Source organism: Antrostomus carolinensis, unplaced genomic scaffold (assembly GCF_000700745.2).
Source record: "Antrostomus carolinensis isolate BGI_N321 unplaced genomic scaffold, ASM70074v2 scaffold30083, whole genome shotgun sequence".
Classification (NCBI taxonomy): Eukaryota; Metazoa; Chordata; class Aves; order Caprimulgiformes; family Caprimulgidae; genus Antrostomus; species Antrostomus carolinensis.
The window spans coordinates 6,676-20,392 of record NW_010307822.1 but is presented as its reverse complement, the minus strand read 5'-3'; the positions used below and the strand labels follow the sequence as shown (position 1 = coordinate 20,392).

Genomic DNA, 13,717 nt, shown 5'->3' with positions numbered 1-13,717 from the left:
CTAGTGGAAGGTGTCCCTGCTGATGGCAGGGGAGTTGGAACTAGATGATCTTTAAGGTCCCTTCCAACCCAAACCATTCTATGATTCTATGATCCTATTATGCAGTTTCCTTTGTATCTCCTTTTCCTTTAATTAAAATTCATTTAAATTTAAAAATAATTGAGGCGTTGAAGTAATGTGCTTTTTGAAATTCTATGCAATTTTAATATAAATAATAGATTTGTGCCATTACTCTCTGCCTCTAGAACTACTGGATAGAAAGATAAATAGGGGAAAAGGGTATTTGTGGGAAAAGGTGCAAATTAAGGGAAAGCAGCTGTTTAGATGTTGCTAGATGGCATCTGCATTCCCAAAGCTTTAAGACCAGTATGAACTTCTAAGAGTTGGAACAATACTGTAAAGAGAGACAGTGAAAAAACAACTTTCATAGAATCATAGAATGATTTGGGTTGGAAGGGACCTTAAAGATCATCTAGTTCCAACCCCCCTGCCATCAGCAGTGATACCTTCCACTAGATCAGGTTGCTCAAAGCCTCATCCAGCCTGGCCTTAAACACTTCCAGGGAGGGGGCAACTTTGTTAGGCTTGGTCTTCCATCACGCTCTAGAGAGCAAGTTCTCGCTGGTATTTGGTACCTTTGGTGAGCATTGATAAAGATTGATTGTTGGTGGCTTTTTGGGATTATCTGGCGGAAGGGGTAGTTCCTGTTGTTGTTGGGCTTCGTTTTCTTCACTTCTGTTAATTCCTTTTTCAGGGTAAGGATAATGAGATACTCCACCAAATTGTGTTGATAGAAATATATTTGGTATTCTGGTCTGTAGTGGTTTTGCTAAAGACCTGAGAGGCTTGTAGTGGTACTCTGAACAGGACAGAAAGAAATTTGTATGCAAAATTCTCTTAGAGTGAGGTTAATATGTTTTTGGAGGGTGGGAGGTAAGTGAAAAAACAACTTTCATAGAATCATAGAATGTGTTTTTGGAGGGTGGGAGGTAATTTTGTTTCTCCAGCTTTAGACCTGTTTTGTTCTTTTCACATGAAGACTGTATGAATAAGTGCATTTACAAGCAGAAATGCTGTGCTGAAGCATGATGGATTTCTGGAAACAGAACCTTGACCACTCCAGCTTTTGTGCCTCAATGGCAATTTCCAGTTACTTTGCACCCAGAAGCCGTGTCTGCTGCGTTGATAAGGAATTGCATTGCATTTCTATGCATCTCTACCCTTGGCTTAGTGTCTTTGCTTCTCCAGCATTTCCATGAGATTTAATACACCCTTGTAACTGCGAGAGTGCTTTATTCCTTGTCCTGTGGCCGCTTGGAGAGAAGACACGGGCTGTGACTGTCCAGAAGTAGGCTCCTTGTACCTTCTTATCCTGTGCCTCAGGCAACATTGTGCACACAGACTCATTCAAGATGGATGTGTGAACCCGTGTGGATGTATTTCTGGGTTTTGTTCCTCTCTTTGAATATAATCTTTTTAGTGCTGAGCTAATTATGTAGTCTCAGTTTTACTGTTGAGTTAGAGTACCTGATCAACTTTCCAACTGTAAAACAGTTTGAAAATCAAATGTAGCTTACATGCAAGACCCAACAAAATTAGAAGTGTTAAGTACGTTTTGGCAGTTCACTTTTATTATGCCCAGTCCTCAAATGTACCAGCAGACAATCATCTGAATGTTAGTTATTTTTCACATGCTTATGTGATCACACAAAAAGTACATGCTAAAAAGAAGCAGATGGTGACAGATGGGGAAGGTTGAATAAGGTGGTTTTGGAAACCTAGAAAAATGCACTTCTGTAATAGTGTAAAAATAAAAATTCTTTGATCGCCAAGTTATAATGAACAAAATAGAGCGCTCTCCACCCTCCACCCCACCCCCCCCAAAAAAAAGACTCACCCCAAAAAACTTTACCGATAAAAAGAAATGGTACCTATGAATGTTCAATGTATATTTAGGAAAGTATGTTATATAGTGTTGATTTATCCAAGGATAGAACATTAGTTTTTACCAGCCAAAGACTTGAAAAGGTGGTAGTTGTATTCTTTCTTCATTCTAAAGTGACATGTTCAAATCAATTGTGTTCTGTGCTCAAAGAATGCTGTCAGAAGGGTCATTCTCTAATGTTGCGTATTGGTGGTGTTGCAGGTTGTGAGAATATTTTTATTCTGATGTATCAAGGTAGATTTTAGCCCTCATTGCAATGGTAAATAAATTATGTATGTAGCGGGGATACCCATATGACTGGAGCTAATCTGTAGCAGGCAGCATTACCTCTTTGCCATATAGGCAAATGTAAAGCTAGGGAAGGTATAATCAACAAAAAATACCATCTTCTGTGTGTGGACCACCACATCCAAGGACTTACCCTCCTATGAGGACTGAAGATTTGCTTATTCATTTGCATTAGTTTAGTGGAGTCCTAACATTCACATCTATTGAGCTATATTAAAAAAAAAAAAAAAATCCTTTAAAAAGAATTTCAATGATGAGATGTATTTTATTCCTTAAAATAATCTAATCTGATTAAGCAATTTAATTGCTAAGAGCTCTACCAACACTGATGCTGTAATTATTTTTTCTTTTTATATTTGAGTAGGTGTTTGTCTTAACCTATAGTATGAGACGTTACTGCTTCCTGGTGAGGCAGGATGCTTTGTGTTTGGTTGTTGGCTTTTGCTGAAAACCAAAAAGACAAAACTTCTGATAACTGCTACTTGCTGAAAGTGTAGTTCGTTTGCTCAGTACCCAAACAGTGTAGTGAGGTTGTGCTTTGCTTAACTACTTTTGGCTTCAAAAGGATGGTTCAAGTTTATTTACTCTCTGTTTACCTAGATGCTTCATGCGTAATCTGATTCTTAGCAGAGGCACAGTAGAATTTATTTTACCTGTGGAAATGTGGTTTAGTGTTGGCGTGTGCTGTTGAACAGCTGTCTGTTGTATATTTGGCTACATTTTATTTCTGGGTGAGGACCAGTGGGGGGTGTGAGAAGGAATAGCACCTATGCCTGAAAATATTTTTCCTTCTGATTTATGGGAGATTCACAATATGGAATTTTCTCTTTACACTAGAATTCCAAGTACCATTTTTTTGGTTGTTTTTACATTAAAAGGAAATGAAAATGCAAAAAGTTTTTATATCTTGAAATGCTAGCACCTCATGAAAATTCAAATGTGATCTTTTTTTCTGTTTTCTTATCACTTATTATATTTTAGTGTACCACATTGTGTCATCTTATGCTCCCAAGTCATTAGAAATGCTAGTGATTTGTATTTGTGCATTTTTGCCAGTTTGTCACTGCCAGTGGGGCCCGGACATGAACACAGTGGAATGTGGACAAGGCAGAACATAATTTATTGGCAGTAATCAGTATCAAGACCAAAAGATGGGAGCATTTTGATGGGAGTATGAAAGCATTGCTCAGTTACACATACAGAAGAGTTGCTGCAATGAGAGATAAATTAGCACAAGAGTTAGACTTTCTCCAAAGCCAGATAACCAACGATGTAACAAGAATTTGAATTTTCGTGCAATCTGGTTAATCTCACCAGACACAAAAACTAATTGTCCACATGCAGTATCAAACTTCTCAAGGGGAAAGATGTAACAAATATGCAAAAATAATAAAACAAACAAAAGACAAGAAAACAGATTAACTCCACACTGCCCATAAATAAACTGTTGTATTAAAACCAGAAGTTTAAAGCAGAGAACAATTTTCTAATAAAAACCACATTTTTTGTAAAACAAATAAGTATGACAAATCTTACAAAGACTGTCTCAATAACATGCTTGAAGCTTTTTTTCATTAATTTTCATTTAATCAGTGCAAACATTATTTCCATCTCAGCAAAAGCCTTTAGTTTTTCCGAGAGTAATGAAGCATAAACAAAAGCTGAACAAATGCTATTTACCATCGGTAAAAATTCAAAATCATTTCAGGAAGAATGAACAACCAGAAAGAATTATTGCAGTATTATAATTATTTATTACTTCTTACACAGCTTTCATCTTATGGCAGTGTATGTTATGGAGACTACTGCTAGGGCAGTGATAATTAATAGAGATATGAACAAGTCTGCAGTGTTTGTTCCAACAGTAGAGTTGGTAGAGTTATGGGAAGTGCCGTCGTTCTGTAGACTGAAATAATATTTTGCTTTTACTTGCCACCTTCTATGAATGTGTCTGTTAATTCTATATGAAAAGTGCCTGTTAATTCTAGAACAGAGTTATTTTAGCTTTCTAGTTTTTCTTTATTTTTTTTTCTTCTGTCCATTGAATGGATTTTATTTTTGAGGGGTCTTTTTAATGTGAAGTGATTGTTTTCTTTGGTTTTTGTTTTGTTTTGGTTTTTGTTTGTTTGTTTGGCTTGGCTTGGCTTGTTTTTGTGGTGGGTTTTTGATTTTCGTTTGTTTGTTTGTTTGCTGAGATTGCCATTGTCTTCTTACAGTCCTTTGTCAGAATACTTTTTCATGTGCAATAACTTAATTTTTTTTTTTAAGTTTTTAAATTCTACTGAAGTTAGAGTTCATTATAAGAGGTTAAACACATTAATTAGTATTGCATGTTCTCTACTCTAGGAGGCTTTGCTTAATTCACATTTATACCAGAATGTATCATTTCTAATGCAGCACAATGTGTGCCAGCACTTTTGCCTTTTTTTTTTAAGGTTACATAGCAAAAAGCTAGGTAAGATGTGGGAAATCTCTAGTACAAAAATGTACTAGGAAGATAGTCTGCATTGGGACCAGAAGTAAAACAGCAATGCACGCCAGATACAGAATGGAGAAAAACTACCTGCAAAAATCAGAGCAGTAAAAAATTAGAGCACTAATAGGAAACTTTCTTCCTCGACTTAATTCTCAGGTATTCATTTCCCAGGGTATCTATAACCTGATGTTTTGTATTTTCAGCTCTGTATAATAAAAGCACTGAGTATTCATTCAAGTGTTTTTTACTATTGATGCAGCAATACTTTCACTGTTCATATCAAGATACAGTTACAGTAACTAGATTTGTATAATACTTGGAAAACACCTTTCTGCAGGGAAGATTTTCATACATTTGGATAAAAGCCTGTTTCTATAAAGAAATGTGTATTACTTCTGTTCATTAGTGTTAGATTATAAACTTTCTCATTGTTGCAGTTGTTACCACAATTGACAGAAAGTTCTAGCAAATAATAGTTTTTAACTTTTGTTGAATAATATGTGGGTGAATATTTGTTAGCAGACCAACAACTGCAGCGTTAAAAATGTGTGAAGGGTTACCAGGAATGCTTAAGGAATATACACGCCACCTCAACTGTAAGGTTAATTGAAAACAGTTTTTTCCCCTTAAATTAACAGTACCTTGGTGTATCCAAGTTCTCAGTTTTCTTTCACAACATAGGTGCGCAGACGGTTTGTTTAGATGTTTAAATATTTTCCCATCTGTTCTGTCAAAATTATTGATTGAGCAACAAGCTATTTGTAAGGTCCTATCAGAAAGTCTCTATCTAATGTAAAAACCAGCTAGGTCAAAACTGTATTTGCTTTTCCAATAAGTTGCCTAGCTCAAAGTACAAAATCTATCTTTTGATATTGTTCTTTTAAAGATAAAACCCAGTGCTGATAACCCTTTGTATATATTGACAATGAATTGTATGAAGCCTTTCATGCTCAGGGTTATTGCTAAATTTTTCTGTATCTGTAGAGTCCAGAAGTTAACAGCAACTACTATTTAGAGGTCTGTGGGAAGGCAGTTTCTTGCTTGTGTGAATTTCTGATCTGTAACCAAAAATCTTCCAGAGGCTGCTCCTCAGGGATGTTTTGTTTCAAGAAAATGCAGTAAAAACAGAATTAAGGGATTTTCTACATTCAGCTCAGTTTGTGTTTGAGGCAGTCACACCTTGTCCACTATTCTGTGCTTAGTGAGATATCAGAGAGTCCTAGTTTCACTGAAGGCAAGAGGAAATACATGATTGACTTAAGATGGTCACAGACCTCACCTGTTACACTGCTGGCTAGCCTCCTAAAAAGTTTGTTTTTACAGAATCTTGTAAAAGCATTGCATGGGTTTGTACTGACTTCTCTTTGGCTGACTCATTTAATTGCCTGCTTCCTAAGTCTCTGCCCCAAGCCCTTGTAAATAAGAGTTTTCAGATGTGTCTCAAGCTGCCACCTCCCAGAAAACTTTCAGCTCTAGCTACTGAAGAAATAAAGAACCTATATAATAAAAGGTATCTTTTCACTGGTTTTCACCATAAAAATTAAATTGACATCAAATTCTGTGGACTGTGTGTTAGGCTCTTTAAAGGAGTGACAAACTTAAAGTGAAGAACACCTGGAGATATGATGGCCTAAAGATTAAAAGCTACAACCACTGTTGAAGTAGAGGAGGAAGTCTTTTTAATGGGTTTTGTTTGCTGGGAAAGAGGAAGCTTCTAATGAGTTTAATTAATATTTTTGAGTCCAAGACACTGGACTTTTCAGGAGTGGAGAGTAATATTAGAAGATTGCTTTTTTGTCAATAAATGCAAATACAATATTTTTTTTTCTGATCTGTAGTTTCCTGTCAGCAAAATGAATTGTTATCTGTGAGGGTAAAACACAACTGAATTACCATGATTTTAGCAGCACTGCATTGTGTTTGTGTCATCTTAGTCATCACAAAGGCAAAGCTAAGGCTGTGAACTGAATTTTTTATTTTGTATGTAGGGCTTGCTGGTCTTTACTGTGTGTATGAAACACTGTCCCATCGTGTACTTGGTCATTGTTGATAATACCTTCCAGAAACCCTTATGAGGGGGGTAGGGGGGGGTGGTACAGGAATTCTCTGCAGATGATGGAGGCAGCTTTTAAGGGCAGGATACAAAGTCAAAGAGATCAAACTTTCCACTGTGCCTGTGGCTGGTCAGGTGCTTAGGCTGGTACCCCTCATGTACAAGGATGCCCCACAAATACTGGAGGGACAGCACTATCGGTCCTCACAGCCAAAGGAGGTGTTTCTAAAAGCAGGTATCCACCTCACAGTAGGCAAAAGGTTGAACTATCAATAGGTCCAAAGCCTGCAGCTGTGTGTCATGTTCATTTTAGCACTGAGTTGGAGCTTTCTTGACCTATGTTCAGTGTAATTAAAAACAAATCCCTCAAATCCAAGAATTGTTTGGAAAGGATTCTGTAATGCTGGGGCAGTGTGTGTAGACATGTTCTCATGCTTGCCCTAATTATATGGATTTGGTCGTGGGAGCTGCTGGACTCCAGCACTTCCATTGATTTGTCACAGTCTACAAATCCTGGAGTTTCTTAACACCATGAGGTGCAGAAATGACTTAAAGAAAATAAATGTGTGTATTTACTGTGAATGCATTATGCACAATTTTATTACATTTATATTAAAATAAGTTGAGATGCATTTTGCTTTATTTACACTATTTTCAGGCTGTTTTCCTTTTGCCTAAATGAAACCCTTTTGATGCTCTTGCTTGTCTGGCTGGCTGTAAACCAGGTATTTAAACAAAAATAAAGAGTTGCCAGTTTTGCCAGCTGGGGATGAGAACCCGGCTGGTGATATGTGGGTTCGGGAGGCAGTTAATCCAGCTTTTATGCTTTTTTATGATTTTATGTAAAAAGAGGTTAAAAATCACATTTGGCTCTTTTCTTTGTACCACTGTTTTGTTGCTGTTGTGGGAATGCAGCAAAAGGTTGTTCATACTTTTTATTATTATTAGGTAAAGTCCTGCATAAATTAGGTAAAGCCCCAGATACAGTCCGCTTTAGCTACTGGCCATGCGATTTGCCTTGTTCAGAGAACGACACATTTTATCTTCCTGTTGCCTTCTTTTATAAATCTCACATGCAAACCACACCTCAATTTACTTGTAAAAATAATCTCCCACTGTCTCGCAGTTTTATATATTGTACTAGCTTCAAAAGGAAAGAATAGCTCACTGTACAAACAGCAGAAATGGTAACGATGCTAATAGCTATAGTAGAAAAATATATAATGCTTTTATTCCGTGGCAGAAGAAAGGGTGATTTAAAGACAAGTGTCCCAGATTTCATATACAGTTTTTCAGCAAATAGCTTGCAATATGCTCAAACTCATAAAACATTTAATTAATTTTAAAACGCAGGAGTTATTTTAGTTAGTTTTGTCATATGTACTTATTCAGATAATTTGTTGTATTTTACACTTTCCAAAATTTCACCCTCTATTTGGAAATACCAATGATGTAACGAGTCTGTGTGTTTTGGCACGGTTGTAAATAGTATGTGCTAATGTGTTAATATTTATGATTTTTTAATCTTATATACACAAGAGGGATTTGTGATACACTTCTTTTCTTCGTGTTTCTACTACTAATCCTTAAGGACAGTGAAAATTAGGAATATGAATGCATTAATTGCTGTGGGATTGTCAAAATTGCCATACTGGATCAGACTGCATTTTGTTTCTGCTAATAGCATGTACCAGATACTTCAGAGCAGGGTTGGGTTTACTGAGGGATGTGGAGGGCGGGAAGGAGAGGCAGATCAGTGAGCTTGACACCCCTCATTAGGACTGGCGAGGGTAGTGCATGTGTCCTATGATGGTGTCCCCACATGGGTGAGGATTGTATCTGCCCTTGCTTCAGAGGAAATTATTGGCAGTCATCATGCACTCTTTAGACAATCACAAGATAATGTACTCATGAAAAAAGGTTTTTTTCTGCTCTGTTAGAGGTTGCCTTATTCATCAAAGCCTGAGGGCTTTACTACACATCACCAGATTTCCACTACTATATATATAAATTACTGTTCCTGTGTGTCTACCTACAGTTTGAATCTGGGTGAGCTCTTGGTAGTGGTGACTGTATGTGTCTGTGTGTTGTAAAAAATATCTTGTTTTCTGATTTGGGTTTTTAAAATTTTTAATCAGTCGTATGTGCTGCCGTTGAGAATCTGCCTTTTAATGATACAGAAACAGTTCTTTATAAAGAATTGCTTAATTCTTTATATAGTCCAACTGTATTAGTTGTTTCTTTGATCTTTATAACTGTTTATTATTTATGTCTAATTTATTGTTTTAAGGGTTTTGCCTTCTTAATAGATCATTCTGCAGCAAATATTGTCAATTTGGCACATACAGTTGTAGTGCCTTCTTTATTGCCTTTTATTAACTTCTAACTGTTCTGTCTTTTTGGAGTGAAAGGATATGATCATCTAGAAATTCACAGAAATTGGAATTATATATGTACATATTCAGTAGCCTTCAGTTTCCTTATTGCTTATGCTTTCATTATAGATGTATGCTGCTGTTATGTTGTCTCCATTTGTACAGTTTAATATGAAGGTGTATTAAGGTCAAGATACACTGTTTAGATTCCTTATTCCAGTTCTCTGAGGCTGCTGGGAGAAGGGCTGTGCAGTGGGTTGTTTTTAGGCACACAACACTGGAGGCATTATGTTAACAAATGATATGAATGTCACTGTATTTCTGTGATCATATATTATGATATAAACATAGTGTCATAGTAAACATAGTATCATGTAAACATTGTCATATTTCTTTGCATTAGCATAATTTAGCTGTTTGGATTACTAATGAAACTGTCAGGAGAAATGCATTCAGAACTTTTAATAGAAACAAAGATCATAAAGAAGCTAAGCTTATCTTAGTAAGATTAAGGTGTTTCTAAATTTGAGGGTTTATTCTTACAGGTGGGGTGAGGAGAGAGGAGGAGACTGAGAAAGGAGATACTTCAGTTTTTTTCCCAGAAGAGTGCTAACTGAGGCAGTAGTGCCTGTAGATGAAATGTCTCTTCCTAAAACTGTGTACACTAGAAATGGTGTGGGAGAGGGCATAGGAAAGGGGAAAAGGCAGTAATGATAATCTTGAGCAGGTTTTTTACAGTTTTAGATTTTGCTTTTAGGAGTACAGTCCCTGGTATGTCTGGAATTTCAGTGAGCTCAGGTGTCTGGGTCAGTACTGCAGTTGCTTATATTGAGCCAGGTTCTGGGAGTCCTTGTAGCACACTGTGAAAATACAGTCTTGGAAACACATTCATATAGAGGTGTATCAAATAGACTGAAGTGATTGTGTCTGAAATAGTGCGTGTCTTACAGCTGGTTTTGGTTTCTGTCTTAGGTGTTGGAAGACAATGACTATGGTCGTGCAGTGGACTGGTGGGGATTAGGAGTTGTCATGTATGAAATGATGTGTGGAAGATTACCATTCTACAACCAAGACCATGAGAAACTATTTGAACTGATACTAATGGAGGACATAAAATTTCCTCGAACTCTGTCTGCAGATGCAAAATCGTTACTATCAGGTCTACTGATAAAGGATCCAAATAAGCGGTAAGCGAAATTACTTGGGTATCCAGGCATAATAAATACTTGAATTATGCTGGGTAATGTAAAAATAGGCCAGTGGTGCCTGGTCTTCCTGGCTGAAGGACCTGTTAGTCCCAGGAAAGGGCCATATGCAGCCATACTGTCTCAGATTTCCACTTTTTCAATATGGCAACGATATACAAAGAGTGTTTAACAAGCAAAAGGGGAAAAAGCACGTGAAAGAGAACACTTTTTAAATCAGTCACAGCAAACACAGTGATCTTTTCAGGTTTAGATTGTGTACTGGAACAAAGGGAAAGCTCTAAATACTTTTTCAGAGTATGACTTAACCCTGACTTGGCTGTAATGTCTCATAGGGACTACACCATTTTTTCTTCAAAGTCATTATGCCAGAAGACGTGTATAGACAGCCACAGATAAATTTTATTTGTACATTTAAATAGATCACATATTAAACCATGCAAAGTAAAAACTTGTTAAAGAATAAATCTTCTGAGTGAAATTTAAATACAGTGGTCTGAAAGCAAATAACACCTAGATGCTGCCTGTGCCCTTTTGTGGTGGGCCTTTCCCTCTGGGATTATTGCCTAGGAGAGCCATTTTCCAGTGTCTCCTGCACTGGACTAGCAGTGTCCAGTCCCTTCTGGTTCTAAAACAAATCTCCGTCTTTGTAAATCAGTGAGATTTGTCTATAGGTCCTCTCTTCTCCTCAGTCCCTCTGTTCTTGCGAGTCTCTTGGCGTGTTTTAAGGCTGTAGGCATTTTTCTGTCTGTCTGTCTTCTCTAGTCCTCCTTCACCCTCAGTTTGTTCTGAAGAAGTTTTGAGTAGTGGGCAGGGCTGGTTGCTGTGTCTCCGAGGGATTTGCCTGCTCGCAGCCTAGTGCAGCAGCCAGGGCAGCACGAGCCATCGGCCTCTGTGCTGCTGCCCAGCAATGCCAGTTCAACTGAATTCACTGTTATGTGGCAAAAGCAAACTGTGACCGACCAGCCAAATACATGGAGAGTGAAGTAAAAATTTGTTCCTTGAGCTACTCCTAATGCATTTTAACCTCCAAGTAGTCTGAACCATCAAATATATTAACCTTTAGAACTGAAAAAGAGACTTCCTTCTAATTAATCTTTGCAGACAGTAGTGTTCATTACAGATTTAGATTTACAAGCTTATTTGTATTCAAGTTCTGGTGCTAGCCAATGCTAACTGGGGTGGGAGCACAGAGGTTAACTGCAATTCAGCTTTTCTCTGAGCAGCTGGATGGGAAGGTACTGAAAGAAGTCTGAAGACTGCAGGCTGACTAGGATGCTTAGCAGAGCCATACAGAATTTTACAATGAGTAGTTGAGAAACAAAGAGGAATGCAGCTTGGAAATAAGAATGACTTTATACTCAGTTGCTGCAAGACTGAGGTAGTAGTCCAGAATGTTTTTGTAATTTGACAGCAGGGTAATACCAATACAGTTTTTTTTTCCCTTGGTTGTAGAAATTATTGCTTCTTGCAATAAATGCTTTAGAAAGGGATTTATCTTACTTAAAAGATTGCTTTTAATATTTTTCTTTGTATTTTTAGCAGTTCCCTTTAATGAAACACAAACTACTTGTGTTACTCTTCTTTTCAATGTTTAGCATGTATGGACTGCTTGTTCGGTTAAGATTAGCTCTTTTTCTTTTGCAACTCCTTTCTGTTAGACCAGTAGGATAGCCAGTTTCAGGAAGAACTTAGATGAGAGCTGAGGAGTCCTGGAAGTCCATGTGCTTTTGAAAGGTGCAGAGATTCCCTTCACTGGATGTGTGGTTCTTTTTCCACCACAGCAGCAGTTCAAGGGAGCTCACTAAACTTGTTGAGTCAAATTTTACTTGCTAATACAACAAAAACCAGCCAATGTTTTCTCATTGTGGAGTTAGCTTTCTAACAGGTTAGTGTTAGACTCAGCTCACAGTCGTCAGTGGGAATGATGCTGTAGATGGAAGTAAGAGGGAAGAGGTATGGGCAGGGGTGGGATCTTCCTCTTTTGGCAGCAGTGACCACTTCCATGAGCTCAAATCACCTTGGGCAAGTACACCCAAAGTAGGTGGAATTCACTTCCTAAGATGATTTGCCAGAGTCTGGTTTTGGCAAGCTATGGGCCACAGTGAATAGTGTGGTTATTTACAATGGCCCTTAAATAACTTTCTCAGCAGGCCTACAATTTATTAATTTATACTAATTGACTCAGATTGAGACTATTTTATGGTAATTGGTTAATTGTTACAGCACCCAGATGCAACAGCAGTGAACACTGTATAAAAATGATGTGTGAGTCATTATTGATTCAGTGCTTGGCACCTCCTTGGCAAAATTTTATGTCAGCATTGTTGGGTTGGTTTGGGTTTTTAATAGTGCCAGAACGTTAGTTGGTCTTTCAAGAAAACTAAACTTAAGTATGTTTTTAAAATGAATGAATTATTTAAAAAGCTCATCATGGACACTAATGAACACTGTAGTTGGATTCATCAAATAGAATAGACCATGGCATGGATAATTCTGCTATCACATTTTCTCTCGGGATCACCTGAATTCATATTAATTGGGTGAGAATTCCGTATTAAATGGGTGAGAATTGTTGCCAGATAGTCGAAACCAAATGGTAACTTCTCCATTTATTACAATAACTAATCTCCCTTTAAGAGTAACACTTGTTTAATATGATTTTTTCCCACTCTCTTTAGACTTGGTGGAGGCCCAGATGATGCAAAAGAAATAATGCGTCATAGTTTCTTTGCTGGAGTAAACTGGCAAGATGTATATGATAAAAAGGTATGTCTTTATATGACATTGAATAATCTGGCTTCTGCAAGGTGGTTTCAAAACTCAGCAAAGCTTTGGGTTTTGTGTGGTTTTTTGTTTTGTTTTGTTTTTAATTATGTAAATGTCCAAATATTTTCCTTTCCTTTTTTATTCCTGGACCTTCAAGAGGAAAGTAGGTGGATGACTCAATATAATTTGAGAAAATGTAAGGGAAGATTATCCTGAATTGTCTTTTTATTTCTGCCTTTTATTGAAAAGTTATTTTATAGAAATAGGAAAATTAAGTGATTGGAAGGGACTCCAATTTACTTTCTGATTGTTTGTGTTTAAGTAGAAATCTTTTTCAAACTTATTTTTAAAGAGATATGTAAGAAATTTAAAATAGCATTAAAACACTGAGCCAAAACAGCTTGTGGAGAAAGTGAGTACTGGGAATTCAGTTGGAACAGTTTTCTCTAAACCCAGTCCTGTTCCTGTAATGATCAACACTTTGGTGATGATTTTAGAAAATGGATTTATCTTACTCAGTAGTGCAACTCAATTTGACTTACGTTGTTTTATATACAGAAGCTGATTTTATCTCAGTACTTGTGTAAGAATTTACTTGTTGCTATA

General features: G+C 37.0%; 1 protein-coding gene across 1 annotated transcript; it reads left to right on the top strand.

The window, feature by feature from the left end:
• Window positions 1-10,109: 10,109 nt before the first annotated feature.
• LOC104523111 (RAC-gamma serine/threonine-protein kinase-like) lies at window positions 10,110-13,111 on the top strand (the record flags this gene model as incomplete). Its single annotated transcript, XM_010165585.1, has 2 exons — window positions 10,110-10,324; window positions 13,024-13,111. Coding segments are annotated over 2 exons (303 nt in total), but the record flags the coding sequence as incomplete, so codon positions are not given.
• Window positions 13,112-13,717: the final 606 nt, after the last annotated feature.